Source organism: Cavia porcellus, unplaced genomic scaffold (assembly GCF_034190915.1).
Source record: "Cavia porcellus strain 051 isolate PalLab524CR breed Dunkin Hartley unplaced genomic scaffold, mCavPor4.1 scaffold_18, whole genome shotgun sequence".
NCBI lineage: Eukaryota > Metazoa > Chordata > Mammalia > Rodentia > Caviidae > Cavia > Cavia porcellus.
Window position 1 is genome coordinate 37828382 of NW_026947501.1, and position 23086 is coordinate 37851467.

Sequence of the window (23086 nt, forward strand, 5' to 3'; positions counted from 1 at the left end):
ACCATTGTCATCTTTTGTGTATTTTTTAGAAGCCTCAACGTTCACTAACTTTGGGCCCTCTCCCAGCCCCCTCACGCTCTTCCAGCTAGTGACGTCCTTGCACCATCCGTCCCCTGGCCCAAGGGCTTTGGTGCAAAGGGCAGACTTTTTCCCCAGAAGCTGACCACTGAGTCGCTGAAGAGCTGCTCCGGCTGAATGTGCCCGCGCAGATGCTTGCGTTCGCTCAGCCTGTACCTGCCCCGAGCCCTGGCTTGGAAAGTCGCAGGAGAGGTAGAATAGCGTTGCTGAACGCGGGGACAGGAGGAGCGCAGGAAGTAGGGACAGACTTGTACTTAATTCTCCCCACCGAGGCTAGCCTTTCCGGAGCAGTGGTTCTCAAACTTTGGTCTCCACCCTCCACTATTAGAAATAATAAAGGTAGGAGGATCTTTGCTTGTTCAAGACTAGCCTGAACTACACATAGACTCTCTCTCCAAAATAAACAAATTTTAAAACCGCTTTATTTATATATGGATTATATATTTCAATATTTATGATATTGGAAATTTTGTTTCGTTTGGAATGGAAGCCATGGACTGGTACATGCCAAACAAGTATTATCAATGAGCTACATCTAAACACTGGAAAAATTTTAAATAATTTTAAATTTTTTATTGAGTCATTAGAAATACAATAATAAGGTTATGACATCTTTACATACATCTAATTTTATGAAAAAAGAGGTATATTTATCATAAAAAGTTAATCTGTTGTGAGATATTAACTGAAGGACATTTAAAGGAAATCTGACCTCATAGATTAACTTGGAAAGGGAAGATTATTATTATTTTTTAAGACAAGGTCTTGTGGGGTTGGGGATTTAGCTCAGTGGCATAAGCGCCTGCCTTGCAAGCAGGCAGTTGTGAGTTCGATCCCTGGTACCGATAAAAAGGAAAAAGACAAAAAAAAAAAAGACCAGGTCTTGCCCTGTAGTTCAGGCTGGTCGTGAATGCTTTGTGTAGCCCAGGCTGGCTTCAAACCCACAGTAATACCCCAAGTGCCCAGATTACAGATTTGCACCACCATGCCCGGCTATAGTTGTTCTTTAAATGAACCTTTTATTCCTAGGTGGTTTTGTAAAATACATATAGTCATTTAGAAAACATTGGTCCAATGAATGATACAGATCTTTCAAATGTCCACACACTTGTGGACAATTGGTCAACATCAAAAATTAAAATAACCAAGCTGTGTATGGTGGTGAATACCTATAATCCCAGAACTCCAAGAGGCTGAGGCAGGAAGGTTGTAAATTCAAGTGCAACCTGGGCAATTCAGAGACTTAGTGAGACCCCTCTGGAAATAAAAAATTAAAAATTTGGGGAAATAGCTCAGTACAAAGGCCCTGGGCTCAACCTTCATTACCCCAATTACCATACCAAAAAGTGAACAGCCACTCCGGAACAGAATTCAACAGTTTTTTAAAAGGCATATTATTAACTATATGATTCTTCAGTTGAATATTTATGTGCAAACAAAAATACACGTGTGTTTATTTATAGCACTTACTTATAATTGCCAAAATTTAGAAGTGATCAAGATATCCTTTAGTAAATGAATGGGTAAACAAACTGTGGCACATCCATACAATGGGATATTATTCAGTGTTAAAAAGAAATCACTTAGGTCAGAGATACAGTTCAGCAGTACAGCACTTGCCTGGCAAGTGTGAGGTCATGAGTTTGATCCCTGATACCAAGAAAAAATCATTTGGGTTCAGGTGGATGACCCAGACTTGTCATCACAGCTACCTGAGAAGCTGAGGAGGAGAATCTCAAGTTCCAGGCCTGCCTGGACAATTTAGTGAGGCCCTGTCTCTGCAAATTAAAAGAGATGAGGATGTTGCTCAGTGTTAAGGGTGTGTGTTCAATCTCCATTACAGAAGGAAAGATGGAAGGAAGGAAGGGAGAGAGGAGGTGGAGGAAGGAAGGGAGGAGGGCTGTGAGCTGGGAATGTAGTGCAGTGGAGGGCACATACTTGGCACACACATGGCCCTAGATTCAATCCCTAGCAGCAAAAAAGAAAATGAACTGCCAAGTTCGCTGCAAGTTCGAGGCCAGCCTGGGCTGCACAGCGATACCCTGTCTCCAAAAAAAAAAAAAAAATTTCTATGGTAGTGGATACATGTCATTATATATTTGTAAAAACTGGGGGCTGGGGATTTAGCTCAGCGGCATAAGCACCTGCCTTGCAAGCAGGCAGTCGTGAGTTTGATCCCCGGTACTGGTAAAAAACAAAACAAAACAAAAAAAACCTTACTGAAGTACAACACAAAGAGTATGTACTTTTGGCGTTCGTAATCATGCAAGCCTGGGGATTTAGCTCAGCAGCATAGCGCCTGCCTAACAAGTGCAAGGTCCTGAGTTTGATTCCCAGTACCAAGTAATAATAATAATATATCCAAATGTATTTTGTTAATAATAATACAATTCTGGTTCATTGGTTGTAACAAATGTACCACACTAAGATGTTAATAATAGGAGAAATGAGGAAGCAGGAAAGGGTGTATGGAAATAGTATTTTCTACTCACCGTTTCTGTAAACCTAAAGCTGCTCAAAAAATATTAGGGGACTGGGGATATAGCTCAGGAGAACAGCTCATACTTAACATATGCAAAGTATAAAGAAACAAGTTTTTTGTTTTTTGAGTCAGGGTTTCACTATCTAATTCGGGCTGGCCTTGAAATCACAGCAGTCGTCCTGCCTCTGCCTCTTGAGTGCTGGAATTACAGGCATGTGCCTCCAAAAGGCAAGAAACCTATTTATTTATTTATTTATTTATTTATTTATTTATTTATTTATTTTTGGTACCAGGATCGAATTCAAGATCACATGCTTGCCAGGCAGATGCTTATACTGCTGAGCTAAATCCTTGACCCAAGAAGTCAATTTATGAACTAAGTAAATAAAGTATGTTAATTTAAAAATAAAGTTTAGCTCCACTGCCAATTTAATTACTCAAATGTTTTTCCTTGGAAACCACAAAACAACCGTTGAACGGAGAAGCACTCTATGCATATGTATGGCAAATGGATTTCCTCTTTCTTCTCCTTTTTTTTTTTTTTTCTAAGAATTGAACCCAGGGCCTTTGCACCAAAATATATCCTCAGCCTATTTATTTATTTATATTTGAGACAAGGTCTCACTATTTAGTTCAGGCTGGCCTTGAACTCCAAGTGATCTTACTGCCTCAGCCTTCTCAGTATGGGAATTACAGGCATCTGCCATCATGCCAGCCTATTTTTTCTTTTGAGACCAGGTTCTGGTTACATTCCTTAATTGCCGAGGCTTAGGCTCAAACTTTTGATTCTCCTGCTTCAGCTTCCTGTAGTGCTGGGGTTATAGGCATTCACCACCATGCTTGGCAGCCCTTTTGTGCACTATTCAAGAGCACCCTGACTCAACTTCTTCAATAGCAGCTCTTTCCTAAATATATGCTATGGCCTCAGAGTGTGTGTGTGTGTGTGTGTGTGTGTGTGTGTGTGTGTTCAAAACTGGTCTTGTCCTTGAACTCACACTGATCTTCCTACCTTAGTCTGTTTGGTGAAATTATAGGCCTGAGCCACCATGCCCAGCTCAAAAGTTATTAATAGTCCTGGGGAAACTGAGACCATTCTGGATATGAGAGTAAATTAGCCCAGGCGGCAAAGTGAGCCTCAAAAAGACACACACACATGTGGAACTAGGCATAGCTAGGCATAGCGGTGCATGGATGTAATTTCAGCACTCAGGAGACTGAGGCGGGTGGGTCGCCTTGAGATTGAAGCCAGTGTGGTGCTCCCTTCGGCAGCACATACACTGAAACTGAAGTCTGCAGGTGCTGCATAAGTTTAGGGCCAGCCTGGAATACATAGCAAGCTCCTGTCTCAAAAAGAAAACGAGAAGAGAACAGAAAATTACAGCTAGTGGGCCAGGGTATAGGTCAGCAGCACAAACACCTTCCTGGCAAAGGCAAGGTCTTGAGTTTGAGTGCCGGAAAAAAACAAAACAAACAAAAAACAGGCATGGTGGTGCACATGTATAATGCTAGCATTCAGGAGGTTGAGGCAGGAGTATCATTGTAAATTCCAGACCAGCCTGGGCTACAAAGTGAGCTCAAGGCCAGCCTAAACTGCATAGCAAGACACTGTCTCAAAGACAAAAAAAAGAGAGAGAGAGACAAAATTACAGGTAGTAAATGAGCAGTCCTAGAGGTGTATGGTGTCACATGCCTGTAATTGTAGTACTCTGGGAAGTTGAGGCAGGAGGATCACATGTTCCAGGCCAACCTGGGGACTTTAGCAAGATCTTCCGTGAAAATAAAAATAAAGAGGATTGGGGGCTGGGGATTTAGCTCAGCGGCATAAGTGCCTGCCTTGCAAGCAGGCAGTCGTGAGTTCGATCCCTGGTACCAATAAAAACGAAAAAGACAAAAAAATAAAAAAATAAAGAGGATTGAGGATATAGTTCAGTGTGAAGGTCTGGTTAAATCTCAAGCATTGCCAGTAAATAAAAATTTAAGGCATTTTAAAATGAAACACAGGCCCAGGTGTGGTAACACATCCTGTGATACTAGCACTTTGAGGCCAAGGCAGGAGGATCTCATGAGTTTGAGGCCAGTCTGGGCTACACAGTGAGTTCAAGGCCAGCCTGAACTGCATGGCAAGATTGTAAAAAACAAAAACAAAATAAAAACCTCAAAAATAACACACAGTTGTACTGATACCACAACTCTTTTTTTTTTTTTTTGGTCTTTTTCCTTTTTATCGGTACCAGGGATCGAACTCATGACTGCCTGCTTGCAAGGCAGGCGCTTATGCCGCTGAGCTAACTCCCCAGCCCCCCGATACCACAACTCTTTATCTCATAACATTAATACAGATTTATTAACATATATAGTGTGTATTGCCAGTGTGTGTCTGGGACTTACCTCACACATACTGGGCAAATGCTCTGCCACTGAGCTATACCTTCAGCACTTTAACTTGCTTTTGGTTTTGGTTTTTGAGACAGGGTCTCACTATGTAACACAGGCTGGCCTTGAACTCGAGGTGACTTTCCTGCCTCAACCTCCCAAGTGCTGGAATTATAGGCTTGTGCCACTACCGCCTGCTAACTTGCATCTGAGAGCTAAGGGAGCTGCCTGTAACTGCTGGCAGGGCTTATTGTACGTGCCAAAAGGTGAGGACACGGCCCCTACGTGCTGTGAAAATGAAATCATTAAGACTAAGTTTTTTTTTAAATTTTATTTTCAAACAAGTTTCTGTGTGTTGCTGACACTGGCCTCAGAGTCTTGGGCTCCAGGGCTTCTCCTGCCTCAGCACCCAGCAACTGGGACAACATGTATCACAGTGCCCAGCTGAGTCTCTAAGCAGTCCGGCGACTGCGCTGACACCTGCTAAGGGTTAAACCACAGAGTGTACCAGAAGGCAAGGGTAAACAGCTGAAGTTGGTGTGGGCTGTTGGTGTTTCTCAGCATGGGGGGGGGGAGGGACTCCTGTGACCCAATCAGGATGAGTTTGTAATTTAGGGTTCCTGCCAAGCCAATGACCTGCCTCCAAAAACAATTACTGTGGAAATCCCCCATTTCAAAGCCCTTTTCTGCACAATTCAAGAGTACCCCAGTGGGTTGTGGTGGCACACACCTGTAATCCCATCACCCAGGAGACTGAGGCAGGAGGATTGCTGATTCAAGGCCAGCCTGGGCTGGAATGAGACTTTGTCTTGGAAAACAAAATGTACCCTAATTCCAATGCTTGAATAGCAATCCCCCCCCCCAAAATGCTATGACTTGCATGTACATGTGCATGCATGTATGTGGAGAGGTCAAATAGTGCATGCACAGGATAGATTCTATAAAAAAGGAAATGTGGCCTGGTATAGTGGCACACACCAGCCTTGGGAGGCTGAGACAGGAGAACCTCTGAGTTTGAGGCCAGCCTGGGATATATAAAACAACAACAGAACAAGAGGGAAGGAGAAGTTAATTTCTTCTTTTTGTCTTTTTTTTTTTTTTTTTTTCATTTTTATTGGTACCAGGGATTGAACTTACGACTGCCTGCTTGCAAGGCAGGTGCTTATGCCGCTGAGCTAAATCCCCAGCCCCTAATTTCAGTAAGGCAACCTGGAGGGCTTTGTGGAGGCTATGTCTTAGATTTGAAAAGCATCTCCATGGGCCCCGAGAAGTGAAGCCCCAAGCAAGCTTATAAAAGGGAATGGTGTCGGGTCCTCGGAAAGGGCATAGGATATAGTGAGACCGGTGGCCTGAGAGTCTCAGGAGATAAACTCAGACAAGCAGGTTGAAAACACCCTTGGGCTGGTGTGGTGGTACACACCTGTAATCCCAGAGTTTGGGAGGCGGAGGCAGGAGGATTGCTGTGAGTTCAAGGCCAGCCTGGACTACAAAGGGAGACTTTGTCTCAAAAAAAAAGAAAAGAAAAGAAAAGAAAAAGAAAGAAAGAAAGAAAGAAAGAAAGAAAGAAAGAAAGAAAGAAAGAAAGAAAAAGAAAGAAAGAAAAGAAAAGAAAAGGAAAGGGAAAAAACCTCAGAAGGCCGGCTCTCAAGTTTGGGCTTTAACCCAGAGGCAAGGTGAGGCTGACTCTAGCATGGTTGGGAAAGACAACAAGTAACCATTAGTAGCCTGGATACGACCAGAAAGGTCAGTGTAGAGTGACCAGATTGTACTGGACAGGGCAGAGACCACGCTGGTGCTCACTGGGGAGCAGGAGACTCAGCCCAGGGAGTGTGAAGACCTGGTGAGGGTTGCCTAGGAGCTGGAAGAACCGGAAAAGATGATTGGTTGGGGTGTTGGCGTCAACCCTGAGCTGTCCTGGGCACTGACGAGGCAGCCCAGGCAGCTGGCGAAGAACAGCTGAAGATGCAGGTGTGGCAGTTGTTCACAAAGAGTTGTCTAGCTGCACAGAACTTTCTCCAAAACAGACCTCCGGCTAGCATGAGGTGGGAAGACAGATGAGACGAGCATGTTAATAAATCAGAGATGCCAGCTTAAATAGCACCTGACTTCTCTCATGTGCAAAACTCAAAGCATAAATAAATTACAGAGCCAAATAAAAGAGAGATAACAAGAAACACAGAGGTAGACCTTCTGCAGAAGGGAGAGACCAAGAGATGGAGGGAGAGGGAAGTGAAGAAAGCCGAGATGCAGGGAGCAGTGGAAGCTGGAGATGGATCATGTGTGGGGCTAAAGCAAGACCATCCCTGAAAACACAGAGAGCCCAACACAAGCCACATAAACAAGCTGTTCGAGCTCCAAGAAGGCAAAGGGCCCAGGCCAGCCAGGCAACCCTGTTGCTAGGCAGTGGGTTGAAATTGACATCTTCCTCTTGAATGTACTAATAAACTTGCTACAGTGGCTGAGCAGTTCCTTCTCTCTGATCAGGACAGAGGGCTCCACCTGACCCCAGCTTTCATCTCTTTTCTTTATTTTCTCATCCTTTCAAGGTCTTTCCACTCAAGAACCTCAAGAGTGTCGGGCTGGGGTAAGAAGAAATAGTGGGTGAGGGGACACTTCTCATTTGCATGCAACAGAGGGGGAAGTGAATTCTAGGTGGTCAGTATTCACCTCTAAAGTGGATTGACATTGACATCATCAGGTGAAAAACTTGAAGATGCACAAACAGGTTCACTGGGGCCAAAGAGAAAAACAGGCTTAAGAGAGGCCAAAGAGAGAAATAGGCTTACAAGAAACAAAAGATTTTTTAAAAAATCTTGATTGTACCAGTTGTTAAACATGGAGCAAACAAGTGCTCAAGAACCACAAATGTATAAGGAACTGTTTGTTGTATGTTTGATTTCAGTATTTACATTCCTCCTGTGGATTTGGATGGATGAGACAGGATCTTAATAATTGTAAACTTCTTGAGACAACCACAGTGGAACTGGCTCCAGGCACAATTTTTTTTTTTTTTTTTTTTTAATCAGTACCGGGGATCGAACTCAGAAACGGCCTGCTTGCAAGGCAGGTGCTTTATGCCACTGAGCTAAATCCCCAGCCCCTCCAGGCACTATTTTAAAACCAAGTCCCGAGCAGGAAAATGATGGTGGAATGACAGCCGCCCCTTAATCTTAACAAGCAGCATCTCTACCTTTTCAGCTCAGAGAAATTCTGCTGCATCCTAGGGTAAAACTTCTGCCTCCAGAGCCCTGTCCTCTGTGTCCCTTACAGTTGTTGCTAAAAGAGGCCAGGTACGTGGGGAGTACATGGGGGTTTTTCAGCATATCTACCCGTTTCCTAAATCTTGGATCCCTGATAGTCAGACAAATTGTCACTCAGGTCATCAGTTCACAGCTTAAGAAAAAGAGAGAGAGGAAAAAAAGCTACTTGTTTTTATTGTGGCAGGAGGGGGCATTTTCCCAAAAGTTGTGCTGCTGCGCCTGTAGGGGCACCAATCACCACCTGTCCCTCTAACAAAACCTTCAACTATCTGTGCAAAGTGTAGACATTGATGTCGTTGGTGATTGGCGCGGAAGGTAACCATCTGATAGGATTTTGGCGCAGCTGAAAAGATAAGAAGTATGAAATATAAATAGCCTTTTAGTGGGGAGAGACCCCCGACCCTCTGGGGTCTGGCATTGTCTCTGGGGTCTGGCTTTCTCTCCACCAGACACGTGGTGTGGGAGCATACAAGTAACTTAGGTTTGGGGTGGTGCCTAAGGGGCATTAGTGATGCACAGGTAGCCCATTGGTATTCATTTTGCGCCACAGGTAAATTCCTAGGGGCGGGAAAGATAGAGCCCCTTGGTTCCGCCTCCAAGGCTTTTCACTGGCTACAGTGTCCCATCTCGGGCAAAAACCTTTCAGTTGGGCCATTTGATGTGTAAATTCAAGACTAATGTGGAAGGCCTTCCTGTATCAGAAAAACCTCCAGGGAGGCTTGTCACAGCCCTGCCCAAGAGTAGGGTGTCACAGCTCAGACGACTTCCTGGACTGGCATGGCCCTGCTTGGCCGGACAGGCTCCTAGTGGTGAGGGGGGCAATGTGGTCCTGATTTGTGCTTTGCTGATTTTTGTTCACAAAATAGTCTCACAAAAGACAATTCCAGATAACCAACATGGTGACAGCTAACCTGTAAAACTTCCAAAATTTCAATCATTGGCTTTCATGAGGTGATAATTGGCTCACTCCAGCATATCACTGTCTCACTGTGGCTTTGTTGTATTGCTATCTGGGAGTGTACATTCTCAAAACTTTTTTTTCAAAATTGTTTAGTGGTACTTGTTTCAAATTCATGTTCAATATAATTCTATGTTTATTTAGGTCTTTTGCTTTTTTATAGTAATGTTTAGTTTTTGATATACTGACACACTACACAGTTTGCTAAATTTCTTGTTTCCAGAAGAAAAAAAATATATAAATTTACCTACTTGGGAGGAAATAGGAAAACAGTTTAATGCAATGCTAGAAAAACCCCACAAAATCTATCTGCATCTCTACAAACTTTAAAAGGGTTATTTAACAGGGAGAAACTGCTGTGTTCTGCTCCTTCTTCCCACAGGCCTCCAAGCAGGGGAGGAAACAACCAGCTCCATCAGCCTGGAGCTTGGTCCAGACAAGGAAGGTAAAGAAACAATGTTGCTTGTTTCAGCTGCAAGGGTAAAATGTTATGGTTTGAGTATGGTATAGTGTTGATAGACTTAATACTGGTCCTTAAGGATTGTTAAATCTGTAAAACATTCAAGATGTAAAATGTTAAAAAATAAGCATGTCTTTGTAGCTAAAACCTGGTTTAAAGCAATGTGTCTGGTAGCTAAATTGACAGTGGTGGATAGGAATGATTGATACATCGTGTCAACTTGAAGTTTGGAAGCTTGGCTGAGTGACTCCCTAGGGGAGGGGGGGGGCCTCTCATTTTGTAGACATTTTTGTACTGTGCAGAGAAGGAGGGTAGAGAGATGGTGTAGACACTGGACCCACTGAGAGGGTAGCTTGCTTACAGTGTAGAGAGAAAAGGAAGCTTCTGCTTCCCCATCTTTGCTCATGCCACTTTTGCTGTCTTCCGCTGCCCTGAACTGTTGGACAGGCTTCTGTTTCTCATGCCACCTTCCATCAAAATGTTTCTACCTTGCAAATAATTCCATTTAACTCAGATACAGGCTGAAAATCGTTAAACTTGCTCAAGAGTTAATTACAAAAGCAAACAAAGGGAATTTTATCTAGACCTCATTGAGCTACAGCAGCAGCAAGACAATTCAATCAGGTAAAAGAAAAGCTATGAAGGGTCCTTCCGAAAGATCTTCATACTATACAACGGGAGGGACCCAGCTCAGTGCTCACAGGGGGTCAAGGCTATGCTTATGGTTTTCCAGGAAGTGCTAAATGGCCTGTCTGGGTGCCAGAGCGTGCTGTCCAGCTGTGTCATGGACCCAAACCCAGAGAAGGCGTTCATTCCACCTCTCAAGAAGCTGATGCGCAGTCCTGTGACAGTGATGCCTCAGAAACTACACCACAACTGAGAGACAAGGATGGAGTTAGACCAGACCTGCAGCCCCCTGAAGGAACTGACGCAGGATGCCTAGGAGATGGTAACCAAAAACGAAAACCAAAGGTCTAAATAGATGAGGAGTATTTAGAGATAGCCAAACTGAAAGTTTAATGAAAGAAGGGGACTCAAAAAGTTGTAACAGTTTTCTTAAGATAAAATACAAGAATGTATGTTAGGGGCTGGGGATTTAGCTCAGCGGCATAAGTGCCTGCCCTGTAAGCAGGCAGTCGTGAGTTCGGTCCCCCGTACCGACAAAAAGGAAAAAGACAAAAGAAAAAAAAGAATGTATGTTAGTTGTGATAGGTTTTTCCTCTTGTATGAGCTCTCTTTGGCACTGGACAGCACCCCCTTGTGTTCTCTTCGCAAACCCTCGCGTCAGATTACTTTTCAGGCATGTGCAAAGGCTCCTCCTGTTGGCTGTCAACGCGTCATTTCACCTGCCTCTTTAGCTCTGCCCATTAAATTCCAGATAAAAAGCTTGCAGTTGTTGGTGAAGCTTCTGAAAGGTGCCTTTGTCTCTTCAGCAGCCCTCCAGTCCCCTTAATAAAGGCCTGTTTTCCTTCCTCCTGCTATCTCTTTTCTTTCTTACCTCATGGGAAGCCAAAATATAGATAAAATTTTTGTCTTTTCTGCATCTTTTGATAAGAGCTTTCTGCTAATTGATCTACAACAAATCTGATTAGCCTATTTATAGTTACAAATTATACAACTGCAAAAAGTTAAGTGTAATTCACTTAGACTAAAATATATTTGAGTGCACTCTGATTGTGTAAGATGTTTGTCAGTCTGCCTGTGTATGTTTGTCAGTCTGTTAAGCTGTTTGTGAGGAGTCCACTGAGTTAGTGATAGTTCAAGTGTGCTGAGCCAAAAGCACAAGTGCCCACGCAGGAGTGCCCAAGGGCATGGAATGCCTAAGAATCACCCTGAGGGCATGGGGTGCTGGAGGTGAACAGGTGTTCCAACCCTGAGAAATGGGTAGAAGAAGTGGCCTAGGTTGGCAAAGGGCATAACAAGTGTATAAATATCTCATCCTGGGAACTTATGGGAGTTCTGCTGGACACTGACAAGCTGTGTGTGATTGTTTCTGTGTCTGCTCGAATCTTTAAAGATCCTCTGTCCATGCTTGTCCATTTGTCTGTTCCTTTTCTATTTGAGATCAACAATTCTTTCTCTTTTCTTTCTTTTACATTTTTAGATCATTTAATTGAAATTTAATTTGGGTTATGGTTTAAAAAAAAAACATGCTTTCACCTAAGCTCCCAGTTAGTCCAAATGTTGCTAAAATTGGTTGTGTAAATGTAATATGTATTATTGTTTATCATAACTTGAGAGTCTCTCATTGTTAAAAAATAATGTGTTAAATGTTGTGATTGGGTTTTCAAAAGTCATGAAAAATTGATTAGATACTAAACAAAAATCCCTTGGGGGAGGTGGTTGGATGAATTGATGAATAAGAAAGCAGCTGTCTGGAATAATTTTAACCAGTTCTTGTTCACTGATCAGAGGCCCCAGTGATCTCCATAGCCTTATGGGAGATACCGCAACTAAATTTATAAAAATACACTATTGCAATATGTTTACATTGGTCATCATCAAAATAAATAATACAATAAGGTTTTTTATTTAAAGATACTTTGTTACAAAGGTTTATGTAGCTATGAAAAATGATTGCTATAAATCTCATGGTGTATTAATGTATCCATGCTTCCAGGTGTACAGATTTTCCAAAATGTAAAATAGGGATTGCTTATGGTAACAGAATTTTGTTTCAGAGTCAGATCTCTGCCTATAACAAAAATTGGACATGTACATTCCACTAAACGCCAACAAGTTAGTAAAAGCTTCTTAGATATTAGATAGGGATGATTAACTAAAAAGTATTTTATGTCAAAATGGAAATTCAGGTGTATTACAAAATGTCATCATGATTGTCATGGTATAATGTATGTGGGTCTGATTTCTAATTTTCTGTGTAAAATATGCAAGTTTGTTAACATTTGACAGGTATTCAAATGTTAAAACATTCATAGTTGTTAAAAAATAATTGGTCGGGGCTGGAGATTTAGCTCAGCGGCATAAGCGCCTGCCTTGCAAGCTGGCAGTCATGAGTTCAATCTCCGGTACCGATAAAAAGGAAAAAAGACAAAAAAAAAAAATAATCGGTCCATTTTGTTCTAAGGTGTTTGGTATTCAGATAAGATAATATTAAGCTTACTGCCTCTACTACACTGTACTGTTATCAGTCTTTTCTCCTGGATGTTCAAAAACTGAGGTTTAGAGACCAAAAATTAGAGAGATAGATGGGCTAAGAGGATAACCAATATTTGGGCCCAGCCCTCTGAGGTCAGTGAGGACCCAGGATGTAAGAGAATCTCTGCTGTGATATCCCGTAACTCAGTGAATTCCTGGTCTTCTGACCAAGAACATTGTGGGACTACAGAGGGACGTGATCAACAATATGTGGTGTGCCTACGGAGAGTCACCAAGAGGGAAAATATCTCTCAAGCTTTCACAGAAAGCAACTTGGTCAAGTCAATGGCTGTGACTCATCAAGATGCCTGACACTGACAGAAGAGCTAAGAGGTGCTATTCCTGGCGCCAAGTCATTCCCTTAGGAGACTTAACTGACCTTGATAGATAACAAAAAACTGATTGTTATTAATACAGGTCTCAGTTCAACTTGGTGTTGGGCATCCTAGAAAAGTATAACCATAAAATGTAGAAAACAATGCTACTCAAATTTTACAGGTGCCAGCTACACTGACGGCTGCCTACTGTTACGGATTAATGGACTGCACAGGGTTAAATTACTGAATGCAGGGACTAAAAATCCTTGGGCTGCGCTTAAAATGAGAAGGATTCAAGAATGAAAAAAGTCTTCCACAGAGTTCTTTAAACACAGCTTCTCCATCCTGTGCTACAACAAAACAAAAAAAGAGAGAGATGTAGGGAGCAGTTGAAACTCCAGATTGAGTTACCTGTGGGGCTAAAGCAAGATCAGCCCTGAAAACACAGACAGCCCCAAATAAGCCAAGTGAGCAAGCTGTTCCAGCTCCAAGAAGGCCAGGGACCCAGGCCAGCCTGGCAACCCCTGTTGCTAGGCAGTGGGGCTGAAATTGACATCTTCCTCTTGAGTGTATAAATAAATCTGCTACAGTGGTTGAGCAGTCTCTTCTCCCATCAGGAAAGAGGGCTGATCTAGCCTTTATCTCTTTTATGTTCTTATTCTCTCCCCTCCCCCCACCCCACCCCCTACCCCTAGAACTGCAGTCAGTTGCTACAGAAAGAGGATGGAGGAAGAACTGAGGTTAGTGGTGTAAGTGTTTCAACTGCCACTGGAGAATGTGATTGTGCATGTGCGCACACATACACACATGGTGACTATGGAAGCTGGTGAGCTTCTGTGGCTCTCTCAAACTACATTATTGACATCTTGGAATAGTCCACTGTGGGCTGGGGGCAATGGCCTTTGCATTGTTTTAGAAGCTTCCTTGGACTGTACTGCTTAACTAGTCGTACCTGGCCCACTTCATGTGACAAAGACAACCCAGTGTCTTATGTCCCCTGGTAGGCAAAGCCACCCCATAGTGAGAAAAACTCTAGCAAGAGTTCCAAATCAGAAAAACAAGGAGAGAGGCAGAATTGTAGAGATCTAAGGGCACAGTCAGGGGAGGGGTTTGGAGAGACCTGAGCGGTAACTGTCACAGATGGGTGGGTGGCCAGCAAAGGGACCGGCTTAGGAGGGGTTGTGAGGAAGCAGAGAGGGCCCTGGCATGGTGTGAGCTTTGTGACTTCAGAGGGGCCTCCCGAGTGCCTCCTGCTTGTTCCTGCAGCTCTTCCTGCGGGGCACAGGCACACCCTGCCCATGTGGGCCACAAGATGAGGCAGGGCAGCTGGGGTGGTGACGCGCCCGTGCCATCCCAGCACTCAGCAGGCTGAGGCACAAGTTGTAGCAAGAGTTTGAGGCCAGCCTGGGCTGCATTGTGAATTCAAGGCTAGCCTAAACTACATAGTGAGACCCTCTCCCAAAAAAATTAATGGGAGACATTCTTTTTTTCATACTAAGTCTTCATAGCCTGGAGTTATGTTTCATACAGCATATTACAGCTCAGACAGGCTACACTGCACGTACGCAACAAGCACGTGTGACTATTGTCTTGGACAACACGAGGTGGAGGACCCTAACCCACTCCTGCCTGGCCACACTGCAGTCTCTTTCTGCAACAGCATTCTTCACACAGGCAGGCTGGGACAAACCTAGTGTCTCTGGCTGTTCTGGCCACCAAAATTCAGGTCTGTACTATCCATAACCTTACACTGTAATTGGGAAAAGATTTTATTCCATGAGGCTTCATTGAAGTGTCTCAAGTTGGAGGTGTCATTCAGGAGGAAGGTGCCTTGCCCATGCTAGGCCTTGAGTTCAAATCCCATCACCACACATCAAAGGTCTCGGCATTCAGGTGAGTTAAGTGGGCATTTTGACACTATGGCTCCTCCTTTGTCACATTTAATGTTTTTCTTTTCTTTTTTTGAGACAAGGTCTCATTCTGCAGTCCAGGCCAACCTTGAACTCATGCTCTTCCTGCCTCAGCCTCCCAAGTGTTGGAATTATAAGAAAGTACCTGACCCACACTCAATTCTTGTTTCATGGTCACCCTTGCAACTTAAGATGACACTTTTAAAATAAAATTGTCTCCTTCTGATTGCTTGAGCCCTTGAAAGGAGAATCAGGAGAACCTGCGGGATCTTATTTAGAACTGACATTCTCTATTGTAATTTTGTTCCTGTTTATTTTTAAATTTTCTTGTGCCTCACTGGAAAGGTGTTGCTCAGTTGTAAACATTAAAAGTGTGTAGGTTACTCTGTTACAACACAACTAGACTGTAGTGATTGGAGTAAGTGTGATAACCTGTTACAACACAACTTAACTGTAGTGCTTGGCGTATAACATAACCTGGAGTCAACCCTTGTTAAAAAAAAACGCACAAAGGAACAAAAGAGTCTTAAAATGCTGTAGAGCTCAACATTTTTAAAAGCCTTTTAAAAATATTTGTTTGGGAAGCTGACAATTTCCTCCTCAGAACTGTTTTCTCTTTTGGGATGAGACAAAAATATTTGTTCCCATCTCAGTGGCCCTGTTATTCTTTCTGTCTTGATAAACACCATCCGGGAAGAATGGAATTTCTCTGGGCCAAAGCCAGCTTGGTGGAAAAATCCTATGCCCTGGGCCCCTCTAGTCCTAGGGCCACCCTCTGACCTACAGCTGAGGTCATTGACCTCTGTGATGATTCCGGTCTTCTGACCCGGTCCCTGACCCCCGTAGGCACCCTGCATGGCTTTCTGTTTCTTCCCTCCAACGTCGGAGCTCAGCATTAGCAGCTACAAAATCCAGAGAGATGAGGAGGTTCACTCAGGGGTCACCCAGCCAACTCAAGATCTCGACACCCAGACTTCACATGTTGTGCCTTCTGCCCACCCTGGCACCCATGAACAAGGACTGCCCAGCACCCACATTCTGTTTCCATGTAAACCAGTCCTGTGAGGGTGCTTATGACTGACTTGGGTCTAGTCTAGGTACCCAAATTAGGTTTTCAGGACATAGAAGGGAGACAAGTCAATCTGGGCATGGAGGTGCAGGGTTCAAATCTCAGCACTCTGGAGGAGACTGAGGCAGGAAGATCTCTGCGAGTTTGAGGCCAGCCTGGGATACATAGTGAATACAAGGACAGCCTGCACTACGAAGTGAGATCCTGTCTCAAAACATCATGAAATAAATATACCAATTTACTTTTTGAAAAGAAAAGGCCTAGCCTCAGCAGACCTAGAAAAGCTTACTCTTCGCATTCCTGACAATCAGAAACCCCTTAGCTCCCAAAGCCCTGTTGCTTTAAGCTTGGGCGCTTGGAAGGAAACTGGGAGGGCGGAGGAGGGCGCCCGCCTACCTGGGGAACCTGCCCTAGGTGCGGCCGGGCGGCTGTGGATGCGGTGGGCGGGGGCAGGCGGGCTGAAAGTTGGAGCGAGCAGGAAGTGGAGCCCGGGCTGCCCCAGGAGGAAACAGAGCAGCAAGTTCTGCAGCCGTCAGGCCCGAGCCGCCGCCGGAGACATGGTGAGCCGCCTGGGGGCGGCCGGGGCTGCTGGGGGGACCCGGGGCACTCCGGCGGGGTGGGGAGGGGCGCTGGGCAGGGACGCTGACCTGGCGGCCAGGCCGGCCCGGGCCAGCCCTGCCTGTGACCTCTCTTCTTTGACAACTTGGCCGCCGGGGCCCTGGACTGGCCGGGCGGGTTTCCTGCGGCTTCCCGGTGCCTCCCCGCCCTGCCCTCTGCGCTGGCCCGGAGCTGGGGCCGGGGGTGCGGGTTCGGGGCCAGGCCCGGCCGCGCGCCCCTCCCACCCCGGGGACCCGGGCGGGTGGACGGAGCTGGAGCCCGAAGCAGGTCCGTCCAGCGCGGGACAGCCCGCTCGGCCTGCAGCCCTGGACCGCGCGGTCCCGGGCTCGCCGCGTCCGCCCCGCCGGGCCGAGCCACCAGCCGGGTCTCCAAGCGCGGGGCAGCCAGCGGGGCGGGAAGGGGCGCTGCGCCACGGTCGCAGCAGGAGCCCACGCCCCGCGGTGTTCTGGAGGCCGGCGGGGCTCTAATCGTGTTTCCCCGGCTGTTCAGAGACCTTATCCTGAGGCCTGCGGAGGAGGAGGAGGAAGAGGAGCAGCCCTCGAGCCCAGGCCTCGCGTTAATATCAGCAGAAGCAGGCGCTGGCTCGGGGCCTGCCAAGGGTGCTGCGGGTAGCGAAAGCAGAAGTGAGCGGCTCAACGGCTCCAGCCCTCCGGGGCTTGCTCCAAGTCGGGCAGCCAGGAGGCCCGGGAGCCGGAGACCTCTCCAGCAGCTGTCTGGGGCTGGGCTACCATGCTCTGTCCTCCAGCGCCTACACTATTTGTATTTTGCTGTTTGTAGTATTGAGCGTTGCACCTTGATGCTGAGGTATATTCCCAGCCTTTTTTATTTTTTGAGACAGGATCTTGCTAAATTGACCAGGCTGAGCTCAAACTTGCAATCCTCCTGCCTCAGCCTCCCAGAGTGTGAAGATTACAGATAATGCACCATCATGCATTGCTGTCCCATACTTAAGTGAGAATTCATCCAACCCCAGAGGTGACTGGGAAATAGTGCTTGGCTGTGCACTGGAGAGGGACCTCCTTGACATGTTAGCTCTACTGTCCCCAGAGCCTTCTGAGGAGCCTGGACTGGGGAGGTTTGGGATGTTGCTCTTTCTTATCAGGGCCTTGAGGACCCCCAAAGAAGGCTGATCTATTCTGGCTGCATCAGATTTCACCTTTTGGGCCTTACAAATGCACTGGTGTTGGGTGGCATTAATAATGCATGAAAAGGTGTTCATAAACCATTCAGGCTTTGCTGGAATCCATCTTAGGCCTTCCCTTTTTCTGTCCTCTTTGCTCCACCACTGGCCTTTTTTTTTTTTTTTTAAGACAGGGTCTTGCTTTAGAGTTTAGGTTGGTGCTTTGAGCTCATTTTGTAGAACAGGCTGGTTTTGAACTGGCAATGATCTTCCTACCTTGGCCCCAGGTACTGGGATTATAGGTGTATTCCACCACACTTTGCTTTGTTTTATTTTATTTTTTATTTTATTTTTTGTTGTTTGTTTGTTTTGGTTGTGCTGGGGATCAAACCCAGGGCTTTGTGCATGCAAGGCAAGAGCTGTGCCACTGAGCCACATCCCCTGTCCTGTTTTGTTTACTTTTTGAGATTAAGTCGCCACCTGTAGTTCAGGCGGGGCTTGAACTCATCTCCTGCCTCAACCTCCGAAGTGCTGGGATTATACAGGTGAGCGCCACCATGCTGGGCCACTTGGCCTACTTAACTGCTGCCCATGTCTTGTCCAGGAGGAGTTTGGCGGAGGTGGAGGGAATGACCGGGTACGGAACCTGCAGAGTGAGGTGGAGGGAGTCAAGAATATCATGACACAGAATGTGGAGAGGATCCTGGCCCGAGGTGAAAACCTGGATCACCTCCGCAACAAGACCGAGGACCTGGAAGCCACTGTGAGATGGAGCCTTCTGAGGCTGGCGGGCGGGTGGGTATTGGGGAGGCCAGAGCAGGCAAATGCTCTGTGTGCTGTGAGGTTGGAGACTAAATGAGCAGGAGGGATGAATGGTAGGTAGCTACAATGTCAGTTCTTTTTTACTGTTTGGAAATCGGTGTGACATGAATCCCTACTTCTGGCCCAGCTTTGTGCCACTAACTGGTGTGGGATCCAGGGATTGGGTCCAGGAGCCCTTAGGGCCTGGAGGGGGTGGCACCCAAGAGGCACTTTGGGGGACAGATACTTGGTTTGGCCAGCCTGGGCATTGTTAGGCTTCTTTCCTCTGACACTAATTTTCCCTTTGAAGCCTTTACCATTGTTTGTTTGGTCGGGTTTGCTGATATGTAGCTAAGGCTGGCCTTAAATTCACTATGTAGTCCAGGCTACCCTTGAACTCCTGGTGATCCTTCTGCGTCAGCCCCTCATGTGCTGGGATTACAGGCATGTGGCTCCACATTTGCTTCCTTTAACTTCATTTGAACCTGACCTCCACTAGGCAAAATATTGGCTCTGTAGAAATCCTTTTCGGGCCGCTGGCCTAGGCATGGGGTGGAAAATTGCTAGTCTTGGAATTCTTTGATATCAGGATTCTCTCTCCACTGAGGCTAGAATAGTCTCTCTAGCAAATCACTAGACCACTTTCTAGCCAGGGGCCCAGGGCAACTGCTCAGGAAGGAAGTAACTCCAAAGTCCAGTGAAGGCTAGAACCTCAGTGTTTGCATTCAGCAGGGGCTGACCCTGGCTTTCCTTTTTGTTTCTTCCTTTTTTTTTGAAACAGGGTTTAGCTAGTCCAGGCTGGCCTTGAATGCACTGTGTAACCCAGGCTGGCCTCAAACTCATGATAGTCCTCCTGCCTCAGCCTCCTGAGTGCTGGGATTACATGTGTGTGCCACCACATCTGGCTTGGCTCTGGCTGAGTTGTGTATAATTTTAAGTATCTGTCAGTCTTTGGTCTCCTTGGGGATTTAGTGCCTGTCTCCACAGACTTTTAAACTTTCAGGCACACAACCCAGGAAGACTTGGTGTCTATAATTCAAATCGGAAGAGGAGGACTTTCTCTCCCTTCTGACCCCCTGTGCTGTATTGGACCTCCAGCATCCACAGTTCCTTAGGGACAGGGAGCCCTGGAGCCTGCCCAGCTAGCCCCTAGCTCTGCCCACCTAAGGGTAGACTGTGTTACCAGGGTCTTAGGCTGGGTGTGCAAAGGCCCTCAGGGTTCTCATCTCCCACACTGAAGAAGATTAAGTGCCAGGAGCCCAAATGTGAACTTCACTCCACTGATTTAGGAAGGTACGTTTGTCAAAGTTAGAGGGAAGAATATCTTTTTTTTTTTTTTCTTCTTTTTATCGGTACCAGGGGTTGAACTCACAATTGCCTGCTTGCAAGGCAGGCGCTTATGCCCCTGAGCTAAATACCCAGCCCTATTTTTGGTTTTTAGAGATGGTGTCAGCTGGGTGTGGTGGTACGTGCCTGTAATTCCAGCATTTGGGAGGCTGAGGCAGAAGGATCCCTGTGAGTTTGAGGCCAGCCTAGACCACATAGTGACATCCTGTTTCTGTTTGTTTTTTCTGCTTTCTTTCTTTTCTTTCTTTCTTTTTTTTTTTTTTTTCTTGAGACAGGGTTTCACTATGTAGTTTAGGCCAGCCTGGAACTTACTGTGTAGCCCAGGGAGCCTCCAATTCACAGCGATCCTCCTGCCTTAGCTTCCCAAGTGTGTTGCCCTACTCAGATGCCACTAGGCTTTTAGACATAAGGCCTGAGGGAATCTGTACTGGTCAGTGGGAGGAGCTACTGGGTCACTCACTCCTGTGTTGTCCCCAACAGTCTGAGCACTTCAAGACCACATCGCAGAAGGTGGCTCGAAAGTTCTGGTGGAAGAATGTGAAGATGATTATCATCATCTGTGTCATCGTTTTTATCATCATCCTCCTCATCATCCTCTTTGCCACTGGTGTCATCCCCTCCTAGGGAGCCCCTCTCACTCTGCCCTCCTCTTCAGGGGCCACCTGCCATCATGGGGGTCATGAGGGGCCCTCTCACCTGTCCTCCACAGGAATGCTGCTCGATCCCCCTGAAGCCCCAGAGAGCACCTTGGTATCCCCGGAAGGAGAGAGCTGGACTATGGCTGCATTTCACAGGTCCTGAGTGGGTCGGAGAGACCCTGAGGAGCCCACATGTGGCTGGGAACCTATTAGTGGCTGGTGGGCAATAAAGACCTTTCAATATCCCTATGTGTAAGGCATCTTCTCCCCTTTTGTGTCACCCTTTGCCACCCCCATCCTGTCTTCCAGAGGTTACACTCTGACATTGGAGGCCCGAGCTGTTGGAAGAGTAGAGGACATATGCTTGGAAAAGTGGAAGCTTCCTGTTGTTTTGTTAGTTTTTGGGGGGACAGGGTCTCACTTCGTTGTTCGGGCTGGTTTGGACCTCACTGTGTAGCCCATGCTGTCCTCAAACTTCCATCAGTCCTCCTGCCTCAGTCTCCTGAGCGCTGGGACCACAGGTGTGTGCCACCATACCTGGCTTTCTTGTTTGTTTGTTTGTTTGTTTGTTTGTTTGCAGCACTACTCCGGGGCTTCCCACTGAGCTGCATTTCCAGTACATTGTTAGGTGTGCCCTGCTTAGCTGCCAAATTGCCCTCGCTGGGCTCAGGCTGATCTTGCCTCAGCCTCCAGAGCGCTGGGATTACAGGTGTGTGCTACCAGGCAGGGCTGAGGAGCACCTGTGTTTGTTTCACGCTGTTCTGCCCAGTGTCACAGGTCTCAAACAGCAAGTTTCGTGGGATTTTGGCAGAAGGACAGTTCGGTGTTTCTAGGTAGCATGCAGGATTCGGTGTCCCTCTCGGGTCCTGCGCGCCTTTGTTTTTCTTCCTCTTGGAGCGTGAGATCTACCAGGATGGAGAATGTGGAGTGTGGCATAGGGTCTCCTGTCTCTCCAGCCGCTGTCTTCTATTTTTAAAAATTTTAAATTTTGAGACAAGTCTTGCTAAGTTGCCAGACTGGCCCCCAACCTTATGATTCTTCTGCCTGGGCCTTCTGAGCACCCAGGGTCTCAGTGTGTGTCACTCAGCTGGCTTCTCAGCTTTTTCCATGGTCCTGTTGCCATCCAGAGGCAAAAGTCGGCAGACACAGGCTGCTTGTCATCTTGGGGTGGTGCTGGGTGCTTGTCTAGTCCTGTCCTGCAGGGACATAGCCCGCCAAGGGTCTCAGCTGTCATGAGGGGTGAGTGTCTCTGCCCCGTGTCCCAGGCTGAGCCCAGTCAGTCACAGGACAGGGCTGCAGCCCTCCTTCCGCTTCTTGCACAATGAACCCTTCTGTCTCCTGGCCTCCCTCCCCTGCAGGTCCCAGGGTCACTGTCTGCCTCCCCAAGCCGGGCCTGCCCCCTTTGCCATCTGACCTGACCCTGCTTCCGCTACAGGCACTGGGAACAACCTCTGGTGGGGGGAAGGGGCCAGGGGATCAGTCAGGCTCTAGAGTCATCCTCTGAATGCAGGGTAAGGCAGGGGGACAACAGAAGAGACCATCCCCTCACTCTCCAGCCACTGCCTGACCCAGGCTGGCCACGGCAGCAGGGGTTGTGTGCTGGAATTGGCTCAGCTCCAGGGAGAAAAGTCTCACGTACCGGGGCAGGGGGGACCTCATTTGGGATGTTGGGGTGGCTTGGGTCAGGAGGAAGATGGCAGCAGGTGATTTCTCTGCAGTGGCAAGTAGAGGATGGGTAGATTCAGCTTAAGAAGGCTCTGCAGGAGTTGCCTGCTAGCATCCCTACCTAGGAAGCAGGTTCACAGGAAAGCTCAGCTAGCATCTTTATCTGGCTCTGCCCCACACACCCCTGGTTTTTTCTTTTCTTTTTCTTTCTTTCTTTCTTTTTGGTCTTTTTTCCACACACCCCTGGTTTTTTCTTTTCTTTTCTTTTTTTTTTTTTTTTTTTTGTCTTTTTTATCGGTACTGGGGATCGAACTTGCAACTGCCTGCTTGCAAGGCAGGCGCTTATGCCGCTGAGCTAAATCCCCAGCCCCCATCTTTTTCTTTTCTTCTTGAGACAAGGTCTTGTTATGCAGTTCGGGCTGGCCTCAAGTTCACTGCAGGTGAGGCTGGTCTTGAAATCACAAGGACTCCTGCCTCAGCCTCCCAAGTGCTGGAATTACAAGTGTGTGCCGCTGGGCCTGACTTCTTTTTGTTTTTTGTCACAGGGTTTTACTATGTAGTTCAGGTGGCCTTGAATTCACTGTATACCCCAAATTGCCCTTGACCTCTTTGCAATCTCCCTGCCCCAGCCTCCCAAGTGCTGGCATTACAGGTATGTGTGACCTCACCCCAAAAAGGGTGAGTAACTCTCAGGTGTGGGTGAGGGGTCCTCACCAAAATGGCTCAGACCCCTCCTGGCTTGCTCATGGCATCGCCCAGCACAGCTGCTGACAGTGGCCTCTACCTAAAACCGTCCACCTTATCTCCTGGCTCCGGTGCAACCCCAGAAGA

General features: G+C 46.6%; 1 protein-coding gene across 1 annotated transcript; it reads left to right on the forward strand.

Moving 5' to 3' along the window:
- Nucleotides 1-16397: 16397 nt before the first annotated feature.
- On the forward strand, nucleotides 16398-20839 carry Vamp8 (vesicle associated membrane protein 8). Its single transcript, XM_003468954.4, has 3 exons — nucleotides 16398-16626; nucleotides 18409-18567; nucleotides 20433-20839. The coding sequence occupies exons 1-3, from the start codon at nucleotides 16501-16503 to the stop codon at nucleotides 20574-20576; spliced, it is 429 nt and encodes a 142-aa protein (XP_003469002.1). The 5' UTR covers nucleotides 16398-16500; the 3' UTR covers nucleotides 20577-20839.
- The last annotated feature ends 2247 nt before the right edge of the window (nucleotides 20840-23086 follow it).